Source organism: Penicillium pulvis (assembly GCF_028828015.1).
Source record: "Penicillium pulvis strain IBT 33274 chromosome Unknown contig_12_segment0_segment0, whole genome shotgun sequence".
NCBI classification, from domain to species: Eukaryota; Fungi; Ascomycota; class Eurotiomycetes; order Eurotiales; family Aspergillaceae; genus Penicillium; species Penicillium pulvis.
The window spans coordinates 3,743,421-3,764,349 of NW_026643072.1; the positions used below are offsets into that span (position 1 = coordinate 3,743,421).

General features: G+C 46.0%; 9 protein-coding genes across 9 annotated transcripts; 7 read left to right on the plus strand and 2 right to left on the minus strand.

Moving 5' to 3' along the window:
• Positions 1-1,436: 1,436 nt before the first annotated feature.
• On the minus strand, positions 1,437-2,374 carry N7503_002622 (uncharacterized protein; the record flags this gene model as incomplete). Its single annotated transcript, XM_057062169.1, has 3 exons — positions 1,437-1,487; positions 1,539-1,888; positions 1,945-2,374. 3 exons carry the CDS (start codon positions 2,372-2,374, stop codon positions 1,437-1,439), a joined length of 831 nt encoding a protein of 276 aa, XP_056926131.1.
• Positions 2,375-2,666: 292 nt separating this feature from the next.
• Positions 2,667-3,594, plus strand: N7503_002623 (bZIP transcription factor; the record flags this gene model as incomplete). The annotated part of the gene is made up of 3 exons (XM_057062170.1): positions 2,667-2,708; positions 2,772-2,853; positions 2,906-3,594. 3 exons carry the CDS (start codon positions 2,667-2,669, stop codon positions 3,592-3,594), a joined length of 813 nt encoding a protein of 270 aa, XP_056926132.1.
• Positions 3,595-4,446: 852 nt separating this feature from the next.
• Positions 4,447-5,058, plus strand: N7503_002624 (uncharacterized protein; the record flags this gene model as incomplete). The annotated part of the gene is made up of 5 exons (XM_057062171.1): positions 4,447-4,494; positions 4,563-4,619; positions 4,682-4,697; positions 4,775-4,918; positions 4,991-5,058. 5 exons carry the CDS (start codon positions 4,447-4,449, stop codon positions 5,056-5,058), a joined length of 333 nt encoding a protein of 110 aa, XP_056926133.1.
• A 1,512-nt stretch (positions 5,059-6,570) lies between these two features.
• On the plus strand, positions 6,571-8,121 carry N7503_002625 (uncharacterized protein; the record flags this gene model as incomplete). Its single annotated transcript, XM_057062172.1, has 4 exons — positions 6,571-6,705; positions 6,767-7,047; positions 7,100-7,446; positions 7,502-8,121. 4 exons carry the CDS (start codon positions 6,571-6,573, stop codon positions 8,119-8,121), a joined length of 1,383 nt encoding a protein of 460 aa, XP_056926134.1.
• A 1,107-nt stretch (positions 8,122-9,228) lies between these two features.
• On the plus strand, positions 9,229-11,514 carry catA (catalase catA; the record flags this gene model as incomplete). The annotated part of the gene is made up of 3 exons (XM_057062173.1): positions 9,229-9,426; positions 9,483-9,908; positions 9,961-11,514. The coding sequence occupies 3 exons, from the start codon at positions 9,229-9,231 to the stop codon at positions 11,512-11,514; spliced, it is 2,178 nt and encodes a 725-aa protein (XP_056926135.1).
• Positions 11,515-12,427: 913 nt separating this feature from the next.
• Positions 12,428-13,991, plus strand: N7503_002627 (putative di-, tri-valent inorganic cation transporter; the record flags this gene model as incomplete). The annotated part of the gene is made up of 8 exons (XM_057062174.1): positions 12,428-12,509; positions 12,560-12,609; positions 12,657-12,701; positions 12,755-12,902; positions 12,955-13,035; positions 13,083-13,493; positions 13,557-13,636; positions 13,704-13,991. 8 exons carry the CDS (start codon positions 12,428-12,430, stop codon positions 13,989-13,991), a joined length of 1,185 nt encoding a protein of 394 aa, XP_056926136.1.
• Positions 13,992-14,880: 889 nt separating this feature from the next.
• On the plus strand, positions 14,881-16,844 carry N7503_002628 (putative glutamyl-tRNA(Gln) amidotransferase subunit A; the record flags this gene model as incomplete). The annotated part of the gene is made up of 7 exons (XM_057062175.1): positions 14,881-15,159; positions 15,214-15,312; positions 15,370-15,443; positions 15,495-15,594; positions 15,644-16,065; positions 16,116-16,239; positions 16,293-16,844. The coding sequence occupies 7 exons, from the start codon at positions 14,881-14,883 to the stop codon at positions 16,842-16,844; spliced, it is 1,650 nt and encodes a 549-aa protein (XP_056926137.1).
• A 525-nt stretch (positions 16,845-17,369) lies between these two features.
• Positions 17,370-18,218, minus strand: N7503_002629 (uncharacterized protein; the record flags this gene model as incomplete). Its single annotated transcript, XM_057062176.1, has 3 exons — positions 17,370-17,586; positions 17,641-17,920; positions 17,981-18,218. 3 exons carry the CDS (start codon positions 18,216-18,218, stop codon positions 17,370-17,372), a joined length of 735 nt encoding a protein of 244 aa, XP_056926138.1.
• Positions 18,219-19,518: 1,300 nt separating this feature from the next.
• Positions 19,519-20,555, plus strand: N7503_002630 (uncharacterized protein; the record flags this gene model as incomplete). Its single annotated transcript, XM_057062177.1, has 3 exons — positions 19,519-19,602; positions 19,659-19,910; positions 19,965-20,555. The coding sequence occupies 3 exons, from the start codon at positions 19,519-19,521 to the stop codon at positions 20,553-20,555; spliced, it is 927 nt and encodes a 308-aa protein (XP_056926139.1).
• Positions 20,556-20,929: the final 374 nt, after the last annotated feature.

The window sequence follows — 20,929 nt, forward strand, 5'->3', positions numbered from 1 at the left end:
AGTGTGATGAGGAGGGGCATATTCCTCTAGTCCGTATTACTTGGGAGTCATATGGCGAGCGACGTATTGTGAAAGTAGTAGCATCTCCGTCAGTATCTCCATCAAGATCTCCGTCAAGAGTGAAGCAAAGGCCAACGGCGCGGGTTTGGGTCCGAGCTATCGGGAAGAACCCAAGCAACGTAAACAAGGAAACAAGTGACAAGTGGAGCAAAGATTCCGTCTCTTAGTAAACTTTTCACTAGTCGCATCAAGCACGGTTAGTACCGGTTATCAATCAGATAATCTCTTAAGCGAAACAAGCGAATGGGAATGTGTGCCTTACCCGCCAGGCAAGCATTCAATCCCGCGCTCTGCGCGCTGCGCAATCGGGCCAGGAGTCTGACTAGCCTTGTCAATGGGATCCATTTCCATCAAATTATGTTTCAGATTCAAAACCGATAAATCTCAACAGAAACTACTGGCCCTTGCTCCTTGTTAAATTGTTCACTTTGCCACAACATCGAAACTAGTTCCAGCGACCGGATTTCGTCGTGTTACGACAGGCACCGGTTTTAATGCCTGAAAAGACTTACGACTCCCATCCTCAGCTCGGAGTCTCAAGGTTACGCATACGTCTTGGTCCTTCCATTCTAACCGTGTAAAGGTCAGATCTTACGTGTTCATTGTGCGGTTATTGTACATCCGGAACATCCAACCTCATCTTGAGTATCGAGTCCGTCGACCCTATAACGGGAGCCAAGCGAGCTTCATTTTAATAAGTGGGGGAACCGAGTCTTTCCTCTACTGAAAGTTGTCATACGCCAAGACGAATAGTACCGGTGGGTCTAATCAACAAGACTGCCCACACCACACTGTCGGTCGCCCAGGATGGCCCCCATATTACAGTATGCGCTATGAATTTTGACCGTTTCAAACTGTACTAGCATCACAAAGTGGACCCCCACGGGACCCGGTCGGACACCGAGATCTAAGCAGGCTGGGATTGTCTTTACAGTTGGCTCTGGACGGTGGAATGATCCACCGCCCGTTCATTCCGTTCTCTAAAAGGTTCTGAGCCGCACTAGGCGGCGCGAAGCGAATTTCTGTTCTCAGATCACTGACACTCACGGGGGAAAAAAAAATCAGAATATGACTCGAATTGATCTCTTAAATAAAATTGAGGGGCTGGAAGGGACTATTGCAATTTGGGGAAATCTTAACGAGATTAGATGATAAGCCTGTTCTTTGCTTACAGAAATACACCGCGATTACCGAGGGCATTCTATATGTACTGAGCAGGATTTTGAAGAGCAGAACTATGCCGTTCTTCATCCTGCCTGTATTTGGTAAAACAACCCATGTTTGGTAGAATAATGTTCATCCATAGATAATCTAGAAACATGCCCAAAAGCTTTCTAGAAATCATTAAAAAAGGCGATTAAGGGATAAATGACAGCTCAGGTCTGAATAAGAGTTGACAAGCCACTTGTCTTAGACAAAATACTATCCTACTCTGAGTTAGTATTGTGGCTTTCTTTTTGAGCTGTGAATATACTGACCAAGATCCAAGAAGGTGCAATGAGCGATGCCAGGCGAGTAGCCGAGGCCGAAGCACCTCTCCATACCTTCCCGCTAGCACCTTGAAGCACGTCTCCGACGACTTTCTTCGCAAACTCTTCCCTCTTCATTCGCTGGACACCATCGTTTCCAGAAGCCAGCTTTGCGATCTGCTCCTGGGCCTTGAAATATGGAAATGACTCCTGCAGAGCGGGGGCTGGGCTGTTCTTCATTATGTTTGTTTCGATAGCTCCGGTGATGATCGTGATGACCTTGATTTTCAAAGGCAGCATTTCCAGTCGTAGGGTTTCACCAAACATTGTGAGTGCGCCCTTCGATGCATTGTAGACACCTGTTTGTATAGAAAAAAATTCAGTCAAGTTCTCATCTATACTGAACGAAACATACTCATGAAAGGAGTATGTAGATAGCTGCAGATTGACGACACATTGACAATCGTTCCTTTGGCCGCCATCAAACAAGGCGTGAAGGCTTGGATCATGTCAAATACACCCCAGAAGTTGACATCAAATAGTTTCCGTCCGTCCTCTGAATCCATTTCAAGCATTGGAATAACAACCTGTTGACCGGAGTTGTTGACTAGAACGTCCAGTTTCCCACCTGTTGCCTTTCGTACCGCCTCGAGAGCAGATTCTATATCACTCGATGACGTGACATCTATCCGCAGCAAGTGAATGTTCGGAACACCCTGAAGCTCTGTCATCTTCGAGACTGTTCTTGCTGTAGCGAAGACCATGAAGCCGTTCTTTTGGAACTCGAGGGATAGGGCGGAGCCAATTCCGCCATCACTACACCCGGTAATCAGCACAGTTTTCATTTAGGCCCAAGAGAAAGGATGAAGTCTGGGAAGGATCAGTATGTAACTTTTCTGTCTTTTATACATTTTCCTGCTTCTTCTCAATAACATTTCAGAGTTCTAGTACTTCAATGGCGCTAGTCCATTTGCCCGCTAGCGGGTAATCAAGATTATGGGGGCTAGTCCATATCAGGTATAGCGTCGGTGTAAAAGGCCTCCGGTTTGCACCCCTATGAACTTTCGCCTCTTTCACGCCAATAAGTGTAGCAATAATCTATCTCCTGGAAACCTGCACGACAAGCTGAGTGTTACAATGGAGCTAGTCAATATCAATGGAGCTCGGCCATTGGGTGATGTATGTTCTTATCATGATTGATGACGCAGTTTGCTCTTGGCCTCAAACTAATCCCATGACCAGAGCATCGGCGGCAACTGGAAAAGAATCGCCGATCTTCGTGAGAGACGTCGAATACAGAACAGGCTAAATCAGAGAGCTTATAGTAAGTACATATATGCTAGCAAATTTACCCACGGGGAACTAATAATCACTAGAACTCCGGAAAAGACAGACTAGACAGCGCGAACTCACCGAATCGAGTCCTCGGGTACATTTAGGCGACACTGGGTTTGGAATGTTAGTCCCGTCCAGTGCTTCCGATGAGCCACTGGTACATGGCTCCTTCAATTACCCTCTCACTGTCGATCACCTACTATCGTTGATCCATTTCAACGTCTGGCGTGCGCTTCTCACAAATAGTGGCAGCATGAGCCTCTCCCATGTTTTCTCAACATGCCCCTCAACGAAAAGCTACATCACACCATCACTTTTTCCTTCTGAGATTCCACCATCTCTGCGTCCAACAAGCTTACAGCTTAGCGTTCCACACGAGCCGTCTATTGACTTCTTTCCTCTTCCTCGACTACGTGATAATCTTATTCTAATGGGAGATAGCTTATTCAAAATGAGTAGCTTTTGTCGAGATATGCTTGGGACCTTTTTCCAGAATCACGGCATCGATAATTGCGATCGGAAGGGTTTGATTGTGTGGGGTGATCCGTGGGAGGTGAATTCCTGGGAATGTACGCCGGGTTTTTTGATGGAATGGGGCTGGTTGCTGAATGGGTGTGATGAGTTACTATACTCAACTAACCGATGGAGAATCTCTCGTGGAGAAGAGCCAATACTTGTCAAGGCTGAAGTTTCGTCCTCGGTCAGTCGCAAAGAACGGATACCTAGATGATCACAAGTTTGCTGTACACCTGCGCTGGCTGCCTGGAATGTCAGGCAGACATGCCGTCAACAAGAAGGATTAAGAAAGAGAGAAGAACCAAGTACAGTCATTCTCGAAATCGGCTTGACCGATACACACTCAATCACTCTGTTCTGGTCCCACTGCTAAGACTTCAGCGCAGATCATATATTGGGCTGGTCGCGGGAAGTTGAGGGCCACTGTAAAATGCTGCTTGTATGGTATCGTATAGTGCTAGTAAATTTACGCCATGTGTAAGAGAATTGGGTAGAACCTTATGGAACTTGACACGGTTGGCAACTTTGGTTTTCCCAAAATTCCTTCTCAGCCTGTATTATGTGGGTGAGTTTGTCAGGGCTGATTGATTATTGATTTTCTGTTTCTCGACAGGCTAGAGGTGGGGTTTGTGTGTGTAACAAGGTGAAAGAAAATTGGGGAAATCATCAGCCGTTAGAGTAGATTGCTGAATGGTTGGGGGAGTTTATCAGCTCGTTGGGCGTCGAATTTTGTATGTTGTGAAACCATGTTATAATTATTGGGCGTCGATTCAGATCTATCAGAATGCATGTTACACTTTTGATTCCCATTGGCCCGCCAAGCCCCACATGGATGATTGCATTCCTTACTTTCCCTGACCGCTGCTTAGTTTCTGGTAGTATACCGAGATATCATATGCATGATGGATTTTAGATCGTCATTGTGAATAGGACCAAGTATGGATTGGGATTCTGACTGCAGCGTTAGCATTCCAGCATAGTTATTTAAGGATGCTCTGTCTCGCTATGAATTCAGTCTCTCATTCAAATTCAACAAATCTCCAAAACCATATATCTTAATCGCAGAATGTCTGACTCTAAAGTCTCCGCAAAGGTCCCTGAGGATAAAGCTAAGGTGCGCCTAGTCCTGAAGCCAATTGACTAATATAAGTAATTATGTTGCTAATGACTAGTTGGCATCAGAATGTTTACTACTCCCGAAAGTGGATTCAAGAGAGCATTCAAAGTTTCGGAAATGTTGTAAGTGCGGTCTACAGATATCGAATATTATTATGATATTCTAACACTTATATGAATGATAGGACACGAACAAGGATGGTTAGCAAATTTCGAAAGAGGCATTACCTTGAATGTGTTCAGACTCGACTGACTATTGTTCATGACAATGGAACTAGGTTTTCTGAGTAAGGCCGAAATTAAAAAGGCGTTGAATGAAGAATACCCAGACGCAAACTCGGGAAAGGGAATCACCGATTCGAATATTGATGAAATATTCAAGATTTTCGATTACAACGATGATAAGAAGCTCAACATTGGTGGTAAGCGAAGCCATTTCCTTCCCTCCCCAACCTTTTCACGTATATACATCCTAGTGGGCTAACGGCTACTAGAATTCATCGAATTTGACATGTTCATGGATGCGACGCTCTTCAACTATTACCATGCTGTCCTATTTTAGTTATTTGGGTCTTGTCCACGAGTGGATTAGGGTTGGCGTGAACGATAGTTATTCTTCAACCGTGCTAGTCTCTTCGAACAATGCCAAGATGCTTTGAAGTCGCTTTCAGAATGAAAAAAAAATAGTAATACGTATGGACAGGTTGAGAAGAAACCTCAGAAAATTGTGTGTACAATACCATATTAGCAGCATTTTACAGTGGCCCTCAACTTCCTGCGACAAGCCCAACATATGATCTGCGCTAAAGTCTTGGCAGTGGGACCAGAACAGAGTGATCGAGGGTGTATCGGTCAAGCCGATTTCGAGAATGACTGTACAGGCGCGTTCGAAATCACTTTCACCTTTTGACTCTCTTCTCTTCTTTCTTGAACTCAAACTTGAAGCACGCCAGTCTATCTTCGATCTAGTCTATCACAGGTTCTCAAAATGTTTTGTAACAATAAACTACGCCATCTTGGGCTATTACATACTTTCCAGAAACGTGGATACGATCGTTAAGTACATTACGTTTCACAATAAATTTTAAGGTCCTTCACTCGAATCAGGGCATATCATTCCCGAGAGCTAGAAAAACATGGCATGGCGCACTTTTGCGTGTCTACCTCTGTCATGGGCAAGTAAAAAGAAAACATACCATTTTAGGCAACTCTGGATTACGAAATCACGACGGTTGGTTCCTTCTTCTAGATAGATTACCTGATAGCGGGGTATACTGGAAACCGGCATATATAACTGTGGACTTATGCCCCGCTCAAAACCTAACCCTAACCCTTCGGGGGAGTTATATTGCCAGGACGGACGAGTTCCGCAAGCGCTGCCGACAAATATTCTGAGCTTACGAGTGCGTTTATGTACAATGAGAAGTTTGGAAGGAGGGGACTGGAATCTAGATTCTTGTTTGAAGGTCTGTTCGCAGGGAAAATCGGAAAAATACAATGATCCAGTGGCACCCCCACGAAATGTGGACCACGCGCTATTATCATGTTATCAAATGTTTCACCGTGCACTAAGTACTTCTAATTGTATGCGCAAATAGATCTTTAGTGGGTTGTTTTTCATGATACTTGAGGAATGAATGGTAGGCCAAGACCTTCCCCCGCCCACTAAACAAAGTTACCATATAAGTGGAGCATTGCGTGCTCCTAAGTCTAGTCATTCATAGGACAATCTTTCGCGTGTGGCTTGAGGTTTGTGAATTAGAAATCTGGCATGGCGTATAGGAAGCTCGGTGTTGGGTCGGTTTGCATCTATATTACTGCAAGTAGCACATACTATTTCATGAATGTTGGTCGCCAGCGTAAACCAAACTTAATTGGGTTATCTGCAAGCAATTGCGGAAGATAACACGAAATATCGCGATCACGATTGGTTCTGGCGTGCTACTGTGTTTCAGGAAAGAAAACAAAAATGTTGAGAATAAGAACTCAACACTGAGACTTGTCACCATGGCTTATTATATTCATTCTAGAATACCGTTCAAGGCCAACTCACATAGAGCCTTCCACATCCACCATGGTGGCCCTTGAATACTTTATTGATATCTACCGATCGTGCCTCTTCCAAATTGTCATCGTCGGGCTAGTCGCCTTTTGTGAACCCGGTATTTGGACCGCCCTGAACAATCTTGGAGCGGGGGGCAACGCGAGTGTGAGTCAATCTGGACGTTGTTTTTAATCTTCTGCACATGTCCAACTAACAGATCATCTAGCCACAACTGAATAATGCTGCTAATGCCTTGACATACGGCCTTATGTCAGTAGGTTGCTTTCTTGCTGGCGGTGTCACCAACAAGATTACTGCAAAATGGACCTTATTCATCGGAGCGGCATTTTATACTCCTTATGCAGCGGGTTTATATTGCAACAACCGCTATGGGAATGAATGGTTCCTTCTATTGGGAGCCGCTCTTTGTGGAATTGGGGCGTCTCTTCTCTGGGCCAGTGAGGCTGCCATTGCAGTTGGTTATCCAGAGGAAGAGAAGAGAGGCCGGTAAGCTGAAATGGCCAAATCACTTGACTTCTTTCAATTAACGCTATGTTAGATACGTTGGAATCTGGATGGGTATTCGGCAAATGGGCCCACTTGTTGGTGGTGCGATATCCCTCGCTCTCAATGTGAACACTGCGCATGTTGGAAAAGTCACCTACACAACATACCTGGGGCTTGTCGCTATTTCTTCTCTTGGAGCTCCATTCGCGCTGTTACTATCACAGCCGCAGGATGTCGTCAGAAAAAATGGCACCAAGATTCCCTACATGAAGAAGACGAGCTTTGCTATTGAGGCACGCGCTATCTGGAAGCAATTGAGAAATAAGTACATGTTGCTACTCATTCCAATCTTTCTGGCCGGACAATTTGGTACAACTTACCAAGGAAACTATTTGACAAGTACGACATTGGGCCGCTTTTTATCGATGAATGGTGTCACTAACAGGTGAATTAGCTTACTTCACCGTCCGCTCCAGGGCCCTCGCATCTTTCTTAACAGCCGTGGTCGGGGCTATAGCCAACATAACGACAGGCATGCTCTTAGATTTGAAGTACTTCCCAAGAGAAACCAGGTCTAAAGCCGTATATATATTCGTCCTCATCTTTGTCACAGCAGCTTGGACATGGAATGCTGTCACCCAGACGAAACTCTCCCGTATGGCTGACCCGCCTGCCTTTGATTTGGGCGATGGTGTTTTCTTCAACTCGTCTTTTACTGTTTACATGTTCTTCAAGTTCTTCTATGAGGTGCTGCAGACATACATTTATTGGTTAATGGCCGAGATCAAGGGAGCCCAGCAAGACGGCGATATCGCGAGGACAACCGGGATTTTAAGATCATGGGAGTCCATTGGTAGCACGATTGCCTATGCAGTCGGCGCAACTTCCTGGTCCAATTTGAACCAGATGATACTTGGGTTTTCACTATGGGGATTCACAATCCCTTTTGCAATGCTCGCTGTATTCGGCAATTGGAACAACGCTACGTTCGAAAATGAGAATGAGGAAACGGAAGCAGACAATAGCAGTCTTGAGGCACAGCGGGTGGTTATCAATTCTGACGGGAAGAATTGAGAAGCATCCCGATGTGATAAGACTACGCCGGCAGGATACTGCTTTCTGCATTTCTAAAGTCGCGTGGAGATTGGCTTATCCACTTTAACTTAGAAGCATAAGGTAGACAGTACATAAGTTTAGGAATTAGACATTACTTACTTTAAAAACAAGGATTCTAGAGCTCGCGGGGTAGGTATTTGATATTATTCACCAATTACAATGTTCACAACGACCCACTATACAACCTCCTTACCTTGGAACCTTGTGTTTTCCCAATTAGCTCGAATCCGAGTTCGACGTGGCATCTTAGACGGGAAAACCCCAGAATTGAGTTAAACCACTGGGGATAGCTACATAACCATGACGTCATTGAAAAAGTGGAGAAACGTCCCACGTCGAAGAAATCAGGACAAATGATTGCCAGAGAAAAATCAAGAATATTCTCTATACCGCGACCTTTCGGCATTTGCTTCATAATTATTAATGAGGATTCGCCGATCTGGATGAAAGCGCACGTCATTCGCTCTGCGATCGGAAATCGAGACGACCTTGGTCAACCTTCACCAAGGTAAAGGTACATCACGGCAAAGCTAAGAGGACTTGCCGATCAGCGTTTGCTTCATACATAACCTTTTAAGCTCTTTGGACATTGACCCACCAATCAGCATCTTCCCATTCGCAATATGCCCGCAACAGGTTTTAGGGACAGAGGATATAGTCTCCGCATCGGCGTCTGGTATTGGTGGCAATGACTGCAAGGCTGGGTCATACTTGGATCATTCCTTCCTTGCATTAATCAATTAAAGTTGTTCATGGGCAGCTTTGCCTAGTAAAGCCGGGCCCACCGGCAGCTATGCCACGAATTACTCAGAGTTCGACCCAGGTGAGTCGAAATTATTAATCCCGGTGGGACACTTGATTTTATTTCCAGTTGCTATGATTGGTATACTTTACCCCGAGGTCAAGTTACATCATTGACGTATTGCATGTACATATCCTGGTTTGAGGTCTTATGATTTCGTATATTAACAAGAATGCCCGAACCTGTTACAAAATTTGTTTCTTTCAACGAATTAACTCTGGTACACTATTTTTTACCCATAATAATTATCGGAAAAGCACATCATGACTGCTCAGCCTAACTCAACGACTGGGGACGGCAAGTTCGCCGATATGGAAAAGGACACGGTCGATGTCCATGCGAAGCAACATATGACAACCGACTATGGCATCAAGATCTCAGACCCAGACCATTGGTTGCGGACAGTGAGCGACAAGAACACGGGTCCATCGCTTTTGGAAGATCAGATTGCTCGTGAAAAGGTATGTCTTACATATAAATTCAATCGATGTCACCACTAACCCAATGGCTTGATTAGATTATGCGATTTGATCATGAGCGCATCCCCGAACGAGTTGTCCATGCCCGTGGAACGGGTGCATTCGGTCATTTTAAGCTGTTCGAGAGTGCTGAAGACGTCACATCAGCCGGTGTGTTGACAGACACCAGCCGCACCACACCTCTCTTCTTGCGTTTTTCGACAGTGCAGGGTAGCAAAGGTAGTGCGGATACTGTTCGCGATGTACGCGGATTTGCTATCAAGATGTATACTTCTGAGGGAAATTGGGATATCGTTGGAAACAACATCCCTGTCTTCTTCATTCAGGATGCGATCAAGTTCCCTGATTTCGTGCACTCTGTTAAACCTGAGCCGCATAACGAGGTTCCTCAGGGCCAGAGTGCTCATAATAATTTCTGGGATTTTGTTTATATGCATTCAGAGTCGACTCACATGAACTATTGGGTATGTTTTCATCGCTAAAGGCTTCCGAAGTGATTTGCTAACAGTACAACAGCAAATGTCTGACCGAGCTATCCCCCGCTCATACCGAATGATGCAAGGATTTGGTGTGAACACCTACTCCCTGGTCAACAAGGAGGGAAAGCGTCACTTTGTCAAATTCATTTTCACCCCCGAGCTTGGAGTTCACTCCTTTGTCTGGGACGAGGCTCTGAAGATCTGTGGCCAGGACCCAGATTTCCACCGCAAGGATCTTATGTCCGCTATTGACGCCGGCCAGTTCCCCAAGTGGAAGTTCGGTCTGCAGCTTATCCCGGAAGAGAAGCTAGATGATTTCGAATTCGATCCCCTCGATGCGACAAAGGTCTGGCCCGAAGAGTTGGTTCCAATCCGGTACATCGGTGAGCTAGAGCTCAACCGCAATGTCGACGAATTCTTCCCCCAAACCGAGCAAGCAGCCTTCTGCACCAGCCACATCGTGCCCGGTATCGATTTCTCCAACGACCCCCTTCTGCAGGGCCGGAATTTCTCGTACTTCGATACTCAACTCTCCCGGCTCGGCGCAAACTGGCAGGAACTGCCCGTCAACCGTCCTGTCTGCCCATACATGAGTCTTGTTAACCGCGATGGCGCTCAACGACACCGCATCACCAAGGGAACGGTCAACTACTGGCCAAACCGCTTCGAGGCTAACCCACCTGCGTCGCAAGCTGAGGGCGGATTCACCAGTTACCCCGAGAAGCAAAGTGGCATCAAGGCCCGTGCTCTCTCCGAGAAATTCAAGGAGCACTACAACCAAGCTCAGACATTCTACAACTCTCTCTCGGAAATTGAGAAGATGCATCTCGCAAAGGCCTTCTCTTTTGAGCTGGACCACTGCGACGATCCACTCGTTTACGAGCGTATGACTGAGCGTATTGGAGCTGTCAGCCTTGAGCTTGCTCAACAGGTTGCTCAGAACGTCGGCGGAAAGTCACCCGAGAAGCTTTTGAGGCCGAACCATGGCCAGAAGGCTAAGGGCCTCAGTCAGTTGGAGTACATGCCCGAGAAGCCTATTATCGCTACACGTCGCATCGCTATCCTGATCGCTGATGGATTCGACCACTCATCCTACATTGCCATGAAGAAGGCTTTGGAGGCGCAGAATGCTTTCGTCTTCACGATCGGTGCCCAGCGCAAGGGCGTCGTCGCTGAGTCCGGAGAGACGGTGGTCCCAGATCACTTCTTCAACGGTATGCGATCCACTCTCTTCGACGCAACCTTCGTGCCCGGTGGAAAGCATGTCACTGCTTTGGCAAAGAACGGTGTTGCCAAGTTCTGGATCACCGAGTCATTTGCCCATCTTAAGCCTATTTCCGGCGTCAATGAGGCGGTCTCTTTCATCGCGAAGCAGATTGATATGGAGGAGGTGAAGGTTGCCAAGCCTGGTTCCTCTGTTGCTGAATCCTATGGTGTAGTGACCGGCCATGGCGATGCAGATGCACTGCTCAATGTTAAGGATGTCGGTCCTGAGTCTAAGGGCCTTGCCGAGCAATTCATCTGGCATGTCTCGCGTCACCGTAACTGGCAGCGTGAGCTGGATGGACTTGCTGACCAAGTTGCCGCTTAATTTGGCTCTTTTTGATGTGTGTACGGAATATGTGTCATGACATGTTAAGCTAAGGGCGTTTTGGGAACGATTTATTTAGTTTTAGTAAATCAAATTGCGATTATTTCTCTTAAAATTTTTCCTAGTCTCGGAATCTCGCATTCACATGTTGAACGTTGGTACCTTGGTGCCTGAGTATGGGCCTGCATTCTTCGCGGGTTGATCTTGTGGGCCAGTCAATCCCTCGGACCCCGTCCAAACGCTTGCGTAGGGCTGGGACAAACTTTCCCTTTCTAACAGTCGATAGTCAACCCTTCATTACTTCACTTGAGGTTGCTTAAACAGCTATGCTCGAGCGCGTGAGCCTTTCGCATGTTAAGATAAGATTAATATGAGGCCGGATTACTTTCCATTATAATTATCATATTCCAAAATGATAGCCCAACAGTATCAATTTTAAAACCCCGCTAGAAAATTCATATTAAGTTTAAGATCCAGTTTAAACCAGGAGTCAGAATGTCCAAAAACTGGCGGGAGTAGGAGTACCCAGGTGAAAATGGGCTCCCGCATAGCATACCGCATCTTTGTTACATGCCTCCCTGTGGTCCTGAACCCAGTTACACGATAAACGTTGCAGCGCGCCCCAGCCATTGATTTAATCTTTGACCAGCATGAGGTAAAAGTTTCAAGGTGTGGAACAAAACGTCCCTTTCCCTAGATGTCCGGGACCTTTTCCTATTTGTTCTTATTTCTATTCTCGTTGATTTAAAGTCCCCTTCTGTGTACCTTTTCGTGTACCTTTTTGTGTCTTCCGCCTTCTTGCTTATTATTTTTATTTTTTCCCAAATCTTGCACGGCTTGAATTTTATTGGTCAATTGTGTGATTCCTGGGGAAAGAGGTGTGGTTGCGCTCAGTCTTGCAGAGATTCAGATCATGCCATTCCGATTTTCGCGCTCGACGCGACTATACGTTGTTATTGCTATATCAACATGTTTCTTTCTGGGAGAGATTTCAGGTTAGAGAAGTTCTTTTGCTAATAAGTGAGAACGTGCTGATTTTGATTAGTGGGGTTCTATACACATTCGCTAGCGCTCATTGCTGATGCCTTTCACTACGTATGTTTTCCACGGATATCGAGGATAAAATTTGCTGACAATATTAGTTAAATGATTTGATTAGCTTTGTCATCGCATTACTGGCATTGAAGGTATGTATTGCATAACCACAATGGCATCGGACATGATTCTCACCTATCTCTAGGTCTCAGAAAGTGGCGACTCACCCAGTGGTCTTTCCTTTGGATGGCAACGAGCTCAACTACTAGGTGCATTCTTCAATGGTGTTCTCCTGTTCGCACTCGGAATCAGTATTTTCTTACAATCTATTGAACGATTTATCGCTCTACAGCGTGAGTCTCTTTCTGGATTCTGTATTTTGACCTATTGCTGACCTGAGTCTAGGCATCGAGGACCCCAAATTGGTGTTGATTGTTGGATGCATTGGCTTGGGCCTCAACATTATAAGCGTGCTTTTCCTCCATGGTCAGTATTCCAGTTATTACAGTAGACATTAAGCTGACCAATTCCAGAACATGGACATGACCATGGCCATGACCATGGCCATGACCATGGTCCACCGACAATTGAAGACGGACTTTCTCCTATCAGTGACGATGATCAAGACTCCATTTCCAAGCATCATGACCATAAGCATGTGCATTCCGAAAAACTTAGTACAGTATCCGCCCATGTTCACGATCACGGGCACGAACACGCACACGCACACGAGCATGATCATGGACATGGACATGGACACGACCACGGCGATCTCGGCATGATGGGAGTCCTCATACATGTACTCTGCGACGCAGCCAATAACCTCGGTGTTATCGCCGCCGCTCTAGTGATCTGGCTAGCCAAATACGACGGTCGCTACTATGCCGACCCCGGCGTCAGCATGGGAATAGCTTTCATGATCATTTTGTCATCTATTCCACTCAGTAAGGACTCGTTTGCCAACCCATGGAACCCTGCATAGGTAGCATTAAGCTAATATCTGGCAGTACGAAGATCCGGACTGATCCTCCTGGAGAGTGCTCCAATTGGACTCGACTTAAATGACGTGCAACATGATCTTGAGAAGGTACACACCCTAGACGGGTCCATCAACCTTATTAAGAGACATCATGAGACTAACAAATCACATGCAGGTTCCCGGCGTGCACTCCGTTCACGAGCTGCATATCTGGCGTTTGAATCAGCAGAAAACTCTCGCATCGGTGCACGTTGTTGTTTCCGATCCGTCAGTGAGCACCTTTCTTAAGACCGCCAAAACAATTAACGAATGCTTTCATGCCTATGGTATTCATTCTGCAACATTGCAGCCAGAGGCGCTATCGGAGTTTGAGAACGATGTCGTGCACCCGCACGGGGAGAAATTACCTCGGTGTCAAGTGGTGTGTGGGACATTGTGTGAGGGGCTGACCTGCTGCGGATGATGGAAGTTGTAAAAATATTGATATCCTGGGCTTGGGCCGTAAAATGGAGCCCCCTTACATCAACCATCACCAAGTGGTCGAGCGGAAACTCGACTATTTCATCTTCCTTGGTCTAGTGGTCATGATTTCCGCTTGTCATTAACACCGATAAGCGCGGGAGACCGGGGTTCGATTCCCCGAGGGAGAGATTTCTTTTTGCTTTTTTCCAAATTCCAAACATTCAATTCTTTGGATTATATTGAAAACTTTTTCTTTTTATAAGCAGTTTCATTCCAAAGAAAACATTGATGTACCTAATGCTCATTTTTATTGATCCGCGTCAAATATCACTCATCAATCATAGATTATGGGCAAATGCATCGTGTCAACAACGACCCAGCGGCTCCTCCAAGGCTCCCGATGTCGAAAAATAGAAACGGTAGGCTTGAATAGCCACATGAAAATTCGAGTGCAGACAACCAAGGCTTTGAAGATAAAGAGATGTTGGGATTCTTCAAGGTTGAAGTTGCAAAAGACCTCGGGAGATGTTCAATGCCCAGGTACAACCTGAATGTAGAGCTTAAAATACGGAATGTCTCCGCTGCGGAGCCTCTTTCCTGGCATTTAACAGGATCCAGCTCAACCACTCTCCAAGCCACAGAGATAAGCGACGCGGCACCCCCCGGGCCTCTCCACCTTTATCTCAAGATGCGGGGATCAGTCCGCTGCGGTAGGTTCAACCTAGGAATGCTTTCCGATTCCGACATGCATTGCAGCAAGATAAAAAGGTTGGAGATTCGGCGATCTTCCAACCTCCCCTCCTCACCCTTTGATCTCACTAGGATCATAGTATAACAATTCATTTCCTAGTACCTAATCAACTCACGGTATCTGATAACATTAAACCAACATGTCTCTCGAGCAATGGGAGCGTCAAGCCCAAAAAGGAAGAGATATCCTCACCAACTCCATTCCGAAACAATGGCTTGCACCAGCCGACAGTCTCCCTCCTGTTACACAGAAGAATGTGATTGATTTCCCAACGAAAAGTGGACTCCTGAGCGAGCGTGAGCTCTCAATCACGGACCTCTCTGCCACACAACTGGTCGCGGAAATGGGAGCGGGGAAGCTCAAGGCAGAGGAGGTAGTGGTGGCATTCTTGAAAAGGGCAGTATTAGGCCACCAGCTGGTAAGAACAATTGCCATTTCCTAGGCGAAGGCGACATACTGAGGCATCTTGCAGCTGAACTTCGCAACGGAATTTTTAGCCGATGAGGCAGTTGCTCGAGCCAAAGAATTGGATGCACACTTTCAACGTACTGGAAAACTGGTCGGACCTCTGGTGAGAGGCCATCTCCTAGAAAAACTTCAAGTCGCACACTGATGTTTTGGTGACTAGCATGGCGTTCCGATTAGCGTTAAGGAGCACATCGGGATGAAGGACAAGACTTGCAACACAGGTTATGTTGCCTGGTACGTTACGCAAGCTACTGAACGACGAAAAATCCTGATTTGAGGTAACAGGGTCGATCAAGTCGCCACCGAGGATGCCCATTTGCTTCAATTGCTAGCTAAAGCTGGTGCAGTGTTCCATGTCCGAACCAACCAGCCTCAAGCCCTCATGGTAAGTACATCCCAGTCCCATTGTCAATTATGTTGCTAATAACATATAGCATCTTTGCTGCAACAATAATATTACAGGAGCCACACTCAACCCATACAACCGTACCTTGACTCCAGGGGGGTCGTCAGGTGGTGAAGGAGCTTCAACGGGGTTCAAGTGTGCACCACTTGGTATTGGTACCGATATCGGTGGATCTATTCGTTGTCCAGCTGCCTTTTGCGGTTCATACGGATTCCGGCCCACATCAATGCGCAACCCACTTGCTGGAGCCAAAGTCGCGGCTATTGGACAAGAGACGATTCACGGTGTCATCGGGCCTTTGTCAAGCACTTCCTTGGAGGATATTGAACTGTTCCAAAAAGCTGTCTTGGATCAAGAGCCCTGGGATGTTGAAACGTCCTTAGTGCCAGTCCCGTGGAAGACAGTAGCTCCTACTCGGAGCATGACTGTGGCTATTATGTGGGATGATGGGTATGATTTATTAGATTTTGACGATGAAGTGGTTGCTAATTGAGTTATAGTTGCGTTCGCCCCCATCCCCCTATTGTCAGGGCCCTCAAACTTGCGAAAGAAAGGTTGCTTGCAGCTGGAATCAAGGTTGTGGATTGGGAGCCATATAAGCATGATCATGGGTGGAAAATCATCGTAAGTCTTATTTCCGCTTCAAGTAACAAGCAAGACGACTAATATCTCTACAGTCTAGCCTTTACTACCCCGACGCCGCCGCCTTACAACGCAAAATGATTCGCGAATCAGGCGAGCCAGTCCTCCCACTGAGCGAATGGTGCTTCAATTACTCCCGAGCTGTTCCACTCACTCACCCCGAAGCATGGGAGCTACAATACGAGCGTGACGTTTATCGCGACGACTACAACGCTGTGATGAAGTCCCGTGGCGTCGACTTTATCATTTCCCCTACCTATACCGGCGTCGCAGCTGTATATGGCGAGTCACATTACTGGAACTACACTGCAATCTGGAATGTGCTGGACCTTCCTTCGGTTGTGTTCCCATCAGGTCTTACGGTTGACTCGAAGCTGGATGCGTTGACCGAGCAGGATCAGAAATATAAGCCACGTAATGAGGTTGATGAAAGGGAGTGGGAGAAATATCAGAGCCCGGAAAGGTATGAAGGTGCGCCTGTGGCGTTGCAAGTTGCTGGTAGACATTTTAAGGATGAAGAGACATTGGCTGCGGCCAAGTTGATTGAGGAAATTATCAAGAATGGGAAGAAGGTGTCTAAGCTTTGATACGGGCCACGATAGATTGACACCCTATCTAGCGGTTTTACCCAAATTGCATCATGATTCACGATTTAGTGTGACCTGGCTGTTCTGTTGGTCTGTAACAATAATGAATTGGATGTATCCTTTGGATGCTCCAAGAGTCAGCAGCTAATATCGAAGGGTTTGTTTATTCATATGAGGTCTAATCTTTTTCCGTGGTGCTTATCCAGCTTTCATCCTCTATAATTCCCCTTTTGCCGTTTATGCCGCTCCACTTAACATAACTTAGTAGACTTAATTCGAGCCAGATACAAAGTGGGGTGTTTCCAGACAGTGTTCTAGAAAGAATCAAACTGAATATATTGGTGAAACTGATCTTAATCTATCACGTGGATGACTCCAAACTGACTAGACCTAGAGATTATCAGAGTCCCTAGGCCCACGTTTCTGCACGCTCTTGACATACAAAAGTATTTATTCACTGGCAAAATAGGCGATTCCTCGGATAATTCCCAAATATGACTTAAATCATGAACCTTAGAAGAGCAATCACTCAATATTAGGCACTTCCTGATCCATAACAACAGCATCCTGAACCACTGTTTCGGGGAAAGGAATGTACCCTTGTCCTTTCACAAATGTTGCGTTCCACGGCCCTTGAGTCTTATCCTCACTAAGCTGGATATAAAACTCAGCATGAGCAGAGCCATCAATTGCGGTGTAAACAGGGTTTCCATCCGGCTTGCGCTCATCCGCGAAGTAAAATCTGAGGTAACATGGTTAGTAAATCCTTAAGCAAGGTTGATTTCACCAGACTTACTTGTAGTCCCGGTCTTTGTACTCTTCCGCTAAGTAGTGGATGAGGTGTGCAGCACCAGCTTTACCAACGCCCTGGGCCAGCAGTGGTTGTACCACCATGAACGGGAGCTTATTTCCGGTGTAAATGAATGTTCTCGAGGATACAGATGGTAACAGAGCAAAAGAATGTATGGCCAATTGGGCTGCAATGTACGCAGAAACAATATTAACATTGTTATCAGATTGAAAGTTGGAAATTTGTTGCTCTAGAGCACTCGACGGATTCAGGCTAAGGGCAGAAGCTATTGGAGCACTCTTTGTTAGGCTTTGTCTGCTATCCTAGGTAATAGAGAGGAACCTACCATTGTAGACCACAACGCTGGGGTGGCCAAGTTCTTCGATGACTTTCGTAAATATGGCTCCAACTGAGGATGGGTCCGATAGGTCCGCTGTTATTTGTAGATAGCCCTTTGCGCTATCTGAACAATTATCTGAGCGCGACACTACGGCGACTTCGTAGCCGTGTGTTGCGAAGGCCTTCGCAACCTCGACCCCAACGTGTGGTCCATATCCAAAGATAAGGGCAACTTTATCACCCATATTGGACAGAAGAAGTCAATGTTCAATTGGACTTTGCTGTTATGAAAAGAGGTTTTTTTCTGATCTGATTGGAAACAAAATATAAATCAAGTATCACTAGAGACGGACGGGGCCTTTTAATTGTAGGTACAATATCCTGAGAAAAAGTGAAGTGGGGTCGATCAGTAGTTCTATTGGCCAACCTTTGCTAGTGTCGGAAATACTTGCACTGGCTTGGGTAAGCCAAGATTGATGATACGTACCAGCACACTGAACACATGGATTCGCGTTTCAGCACTTCTTGTTGGTTCTTCTCGATCTTCCACAATTACTTTTAGATATCATATAGAGAGATTAGCTTTACAAGGTCCTAAAGTCCAGCAGCCTCGAGAATTGCTCGTCGATATCTACTCCTGTCCTGTAGCCAATATTATTGTTTTAATTCTTGCTATGCTTACTCAAAGGGCTCTCTGGTGTCAGCAATTCCCGCGAGCGGCCCGGAATTACGTAGAACGTTCATGCACGTGATGGTAGGCATCACCTCATAACCTTCCTTGAAAAGCTGACCAAAAAAAATATTTCAAAGGTCTTGACAATGGGAAATAAAGGGTGCTGGACATGCAGAGGTAATAAAAAACCAAGGTCTCTGTTTATTGCCGAAGCTAATCCGTTTCTTTTGACGCAGCGCGCAAGGTGAGATGTGATTTGAGTCGACCCTCGTGTGACAATTGCACCAAGGTAAGACAAGCTTGTCGGGGCTATGGCATCCAGCTATCTTGGCCACGGGAAGGAGACAATCGACGGGCACTGGTGTACCATGGGATGCCAGGGACAACATCGCGGCCGCACAGGAAACGGGGTGCTGTGTTCTTGAATACCTACCACTGGGACGTGTCCTTGTCGGATGCGCTCATGGAAAGAAGGGAATTGAGTAAGCTCTAATGTACTATTCCTGAGATCTGTACATATGTGGCTAATGTCGCGTCGATACAGCCCGATATTTGCACACGATGAAGGTGCCACACTTGCCATATCTGCCGGCCTCTCATCTCGATGTGAATAAGGCACTTCTGCTTGACTTTTGTAGGTGTTTCTGATAATTGACTCGGGCAACAACGGATAACAAGAACCAGTCAACCAATTTAAATCGCAGGTATTGGCTCCCATCATTGATGAGGCATTGTCACATTATATCATGAGGGTTGCGCTGTCCGATTCCTCTTCTCCTTCCAATTTAGTCCTAGAAGGAATATTCACAATAGCGTCGCTACAACTTGAAGGGGTCTCGAAGAGTCGTATTCGCCAACACCGACTCATCTCAATGTTACGAGAAAAAGTCACGCAGATTGATAGGGAGAACGTGCTTCGAAATCTCATTGCTACAATGCTTCTCTATCAATATGAAGTATCATTCTCGTCAATATATATTTTGTTTGCATGACGATGCTGATTCAATCTTAGATTTGGATGACAGATAGTCCCGAGAAATGGTGGACTTTCTATCTGTGTGGTGCAAAGAAGGTCATTACTGCTTCCGCTGAAACTGTCCAATTTCACAAAGACGAGAGTGCGGTTCTCATGGACTGGATCTACTACCACGAAGTGATCTCAGACTTCAGCCTGCGGTACTGGGCCGAGGCAAGCACCTTAAGCAGTTTCTGCAGGGGTCCCTTAGCCATACGGCCTGAAAATATGATAATCGATGGATATGCGGTGAGTTTCATGGTAGTTCTAGCTATTCCAATATGCCGACTAATTGAAGCGTAGAACTCAAGCAGGATTACATGTCCCATGGATGTACTTGATCTGATTCGGATTATATGCAAGCGACCTTCCACAAATCACGATGATTTTGCATCGTACAACGATGCAGATATTGAGCGGATTCAGGATCTTCGACAACGTCTTCAGGAGTCCGTTGGAGAATATGGGACTTTTCGAGATATTTCAGAAGTACCATTGACCAGAACACAAATGTTGGCCTATTTATATCGATGTGCCGCACTGATATACTTGAACCGCGCGGTAACAAAGGCAGCCACGACTTCATTCCAGCACAGAAGACTAGTCAGGGAGGGTATATTGGTTCTACAAAACCTTGGCTTCTGCGAAAGTGCGTGGCCGATGTTCATTATAGCTTGCGAAGCTATTGAAGATGAGCAACGTCTTCACATATTGGAAACACTATCGCAAACTCCACGAGAACCACTGCACCGGTCAAATCATATCCCCTTAATTCACCACATGATTGAGACGATATGGAAACAGCATGACCTCAGCTATGACAGCAACGTTGATTATACCAGTATCCTCCACGCTGTGATTTCAACTGCGCCAGCTTTGCCGCTATTCGCCTAAAAGGTAGCCTCGCAAATAATGAACAGAACAGAAGAATCCGGTCCTCTATCGCATAATTTGTACCAACTCTCTAGGACTACTTGCATCTTCAGTTGGTTACTGGACCATTTACTATTTCTAGCCGTTAGGGCCACCTGAGCAACAACAGTTAATATCATTCTAGCCTTTCCGGAGGCATTATAAAGGCCTCGCCCTCGCGCACTAGAAAGATAACCTAATATCGAGAGCGGTAAATAGGTCATAATAGGCCTCGGCGAGGATCAAAGCTTCGTCTGTGAGTAGTACATACTGTATGCATGTAGCGTGAGAGCCAATTTCTAATATAAGTCCAGATCTGATGATACATTGAGATCGTAACAATCGGGGTAGTGGAG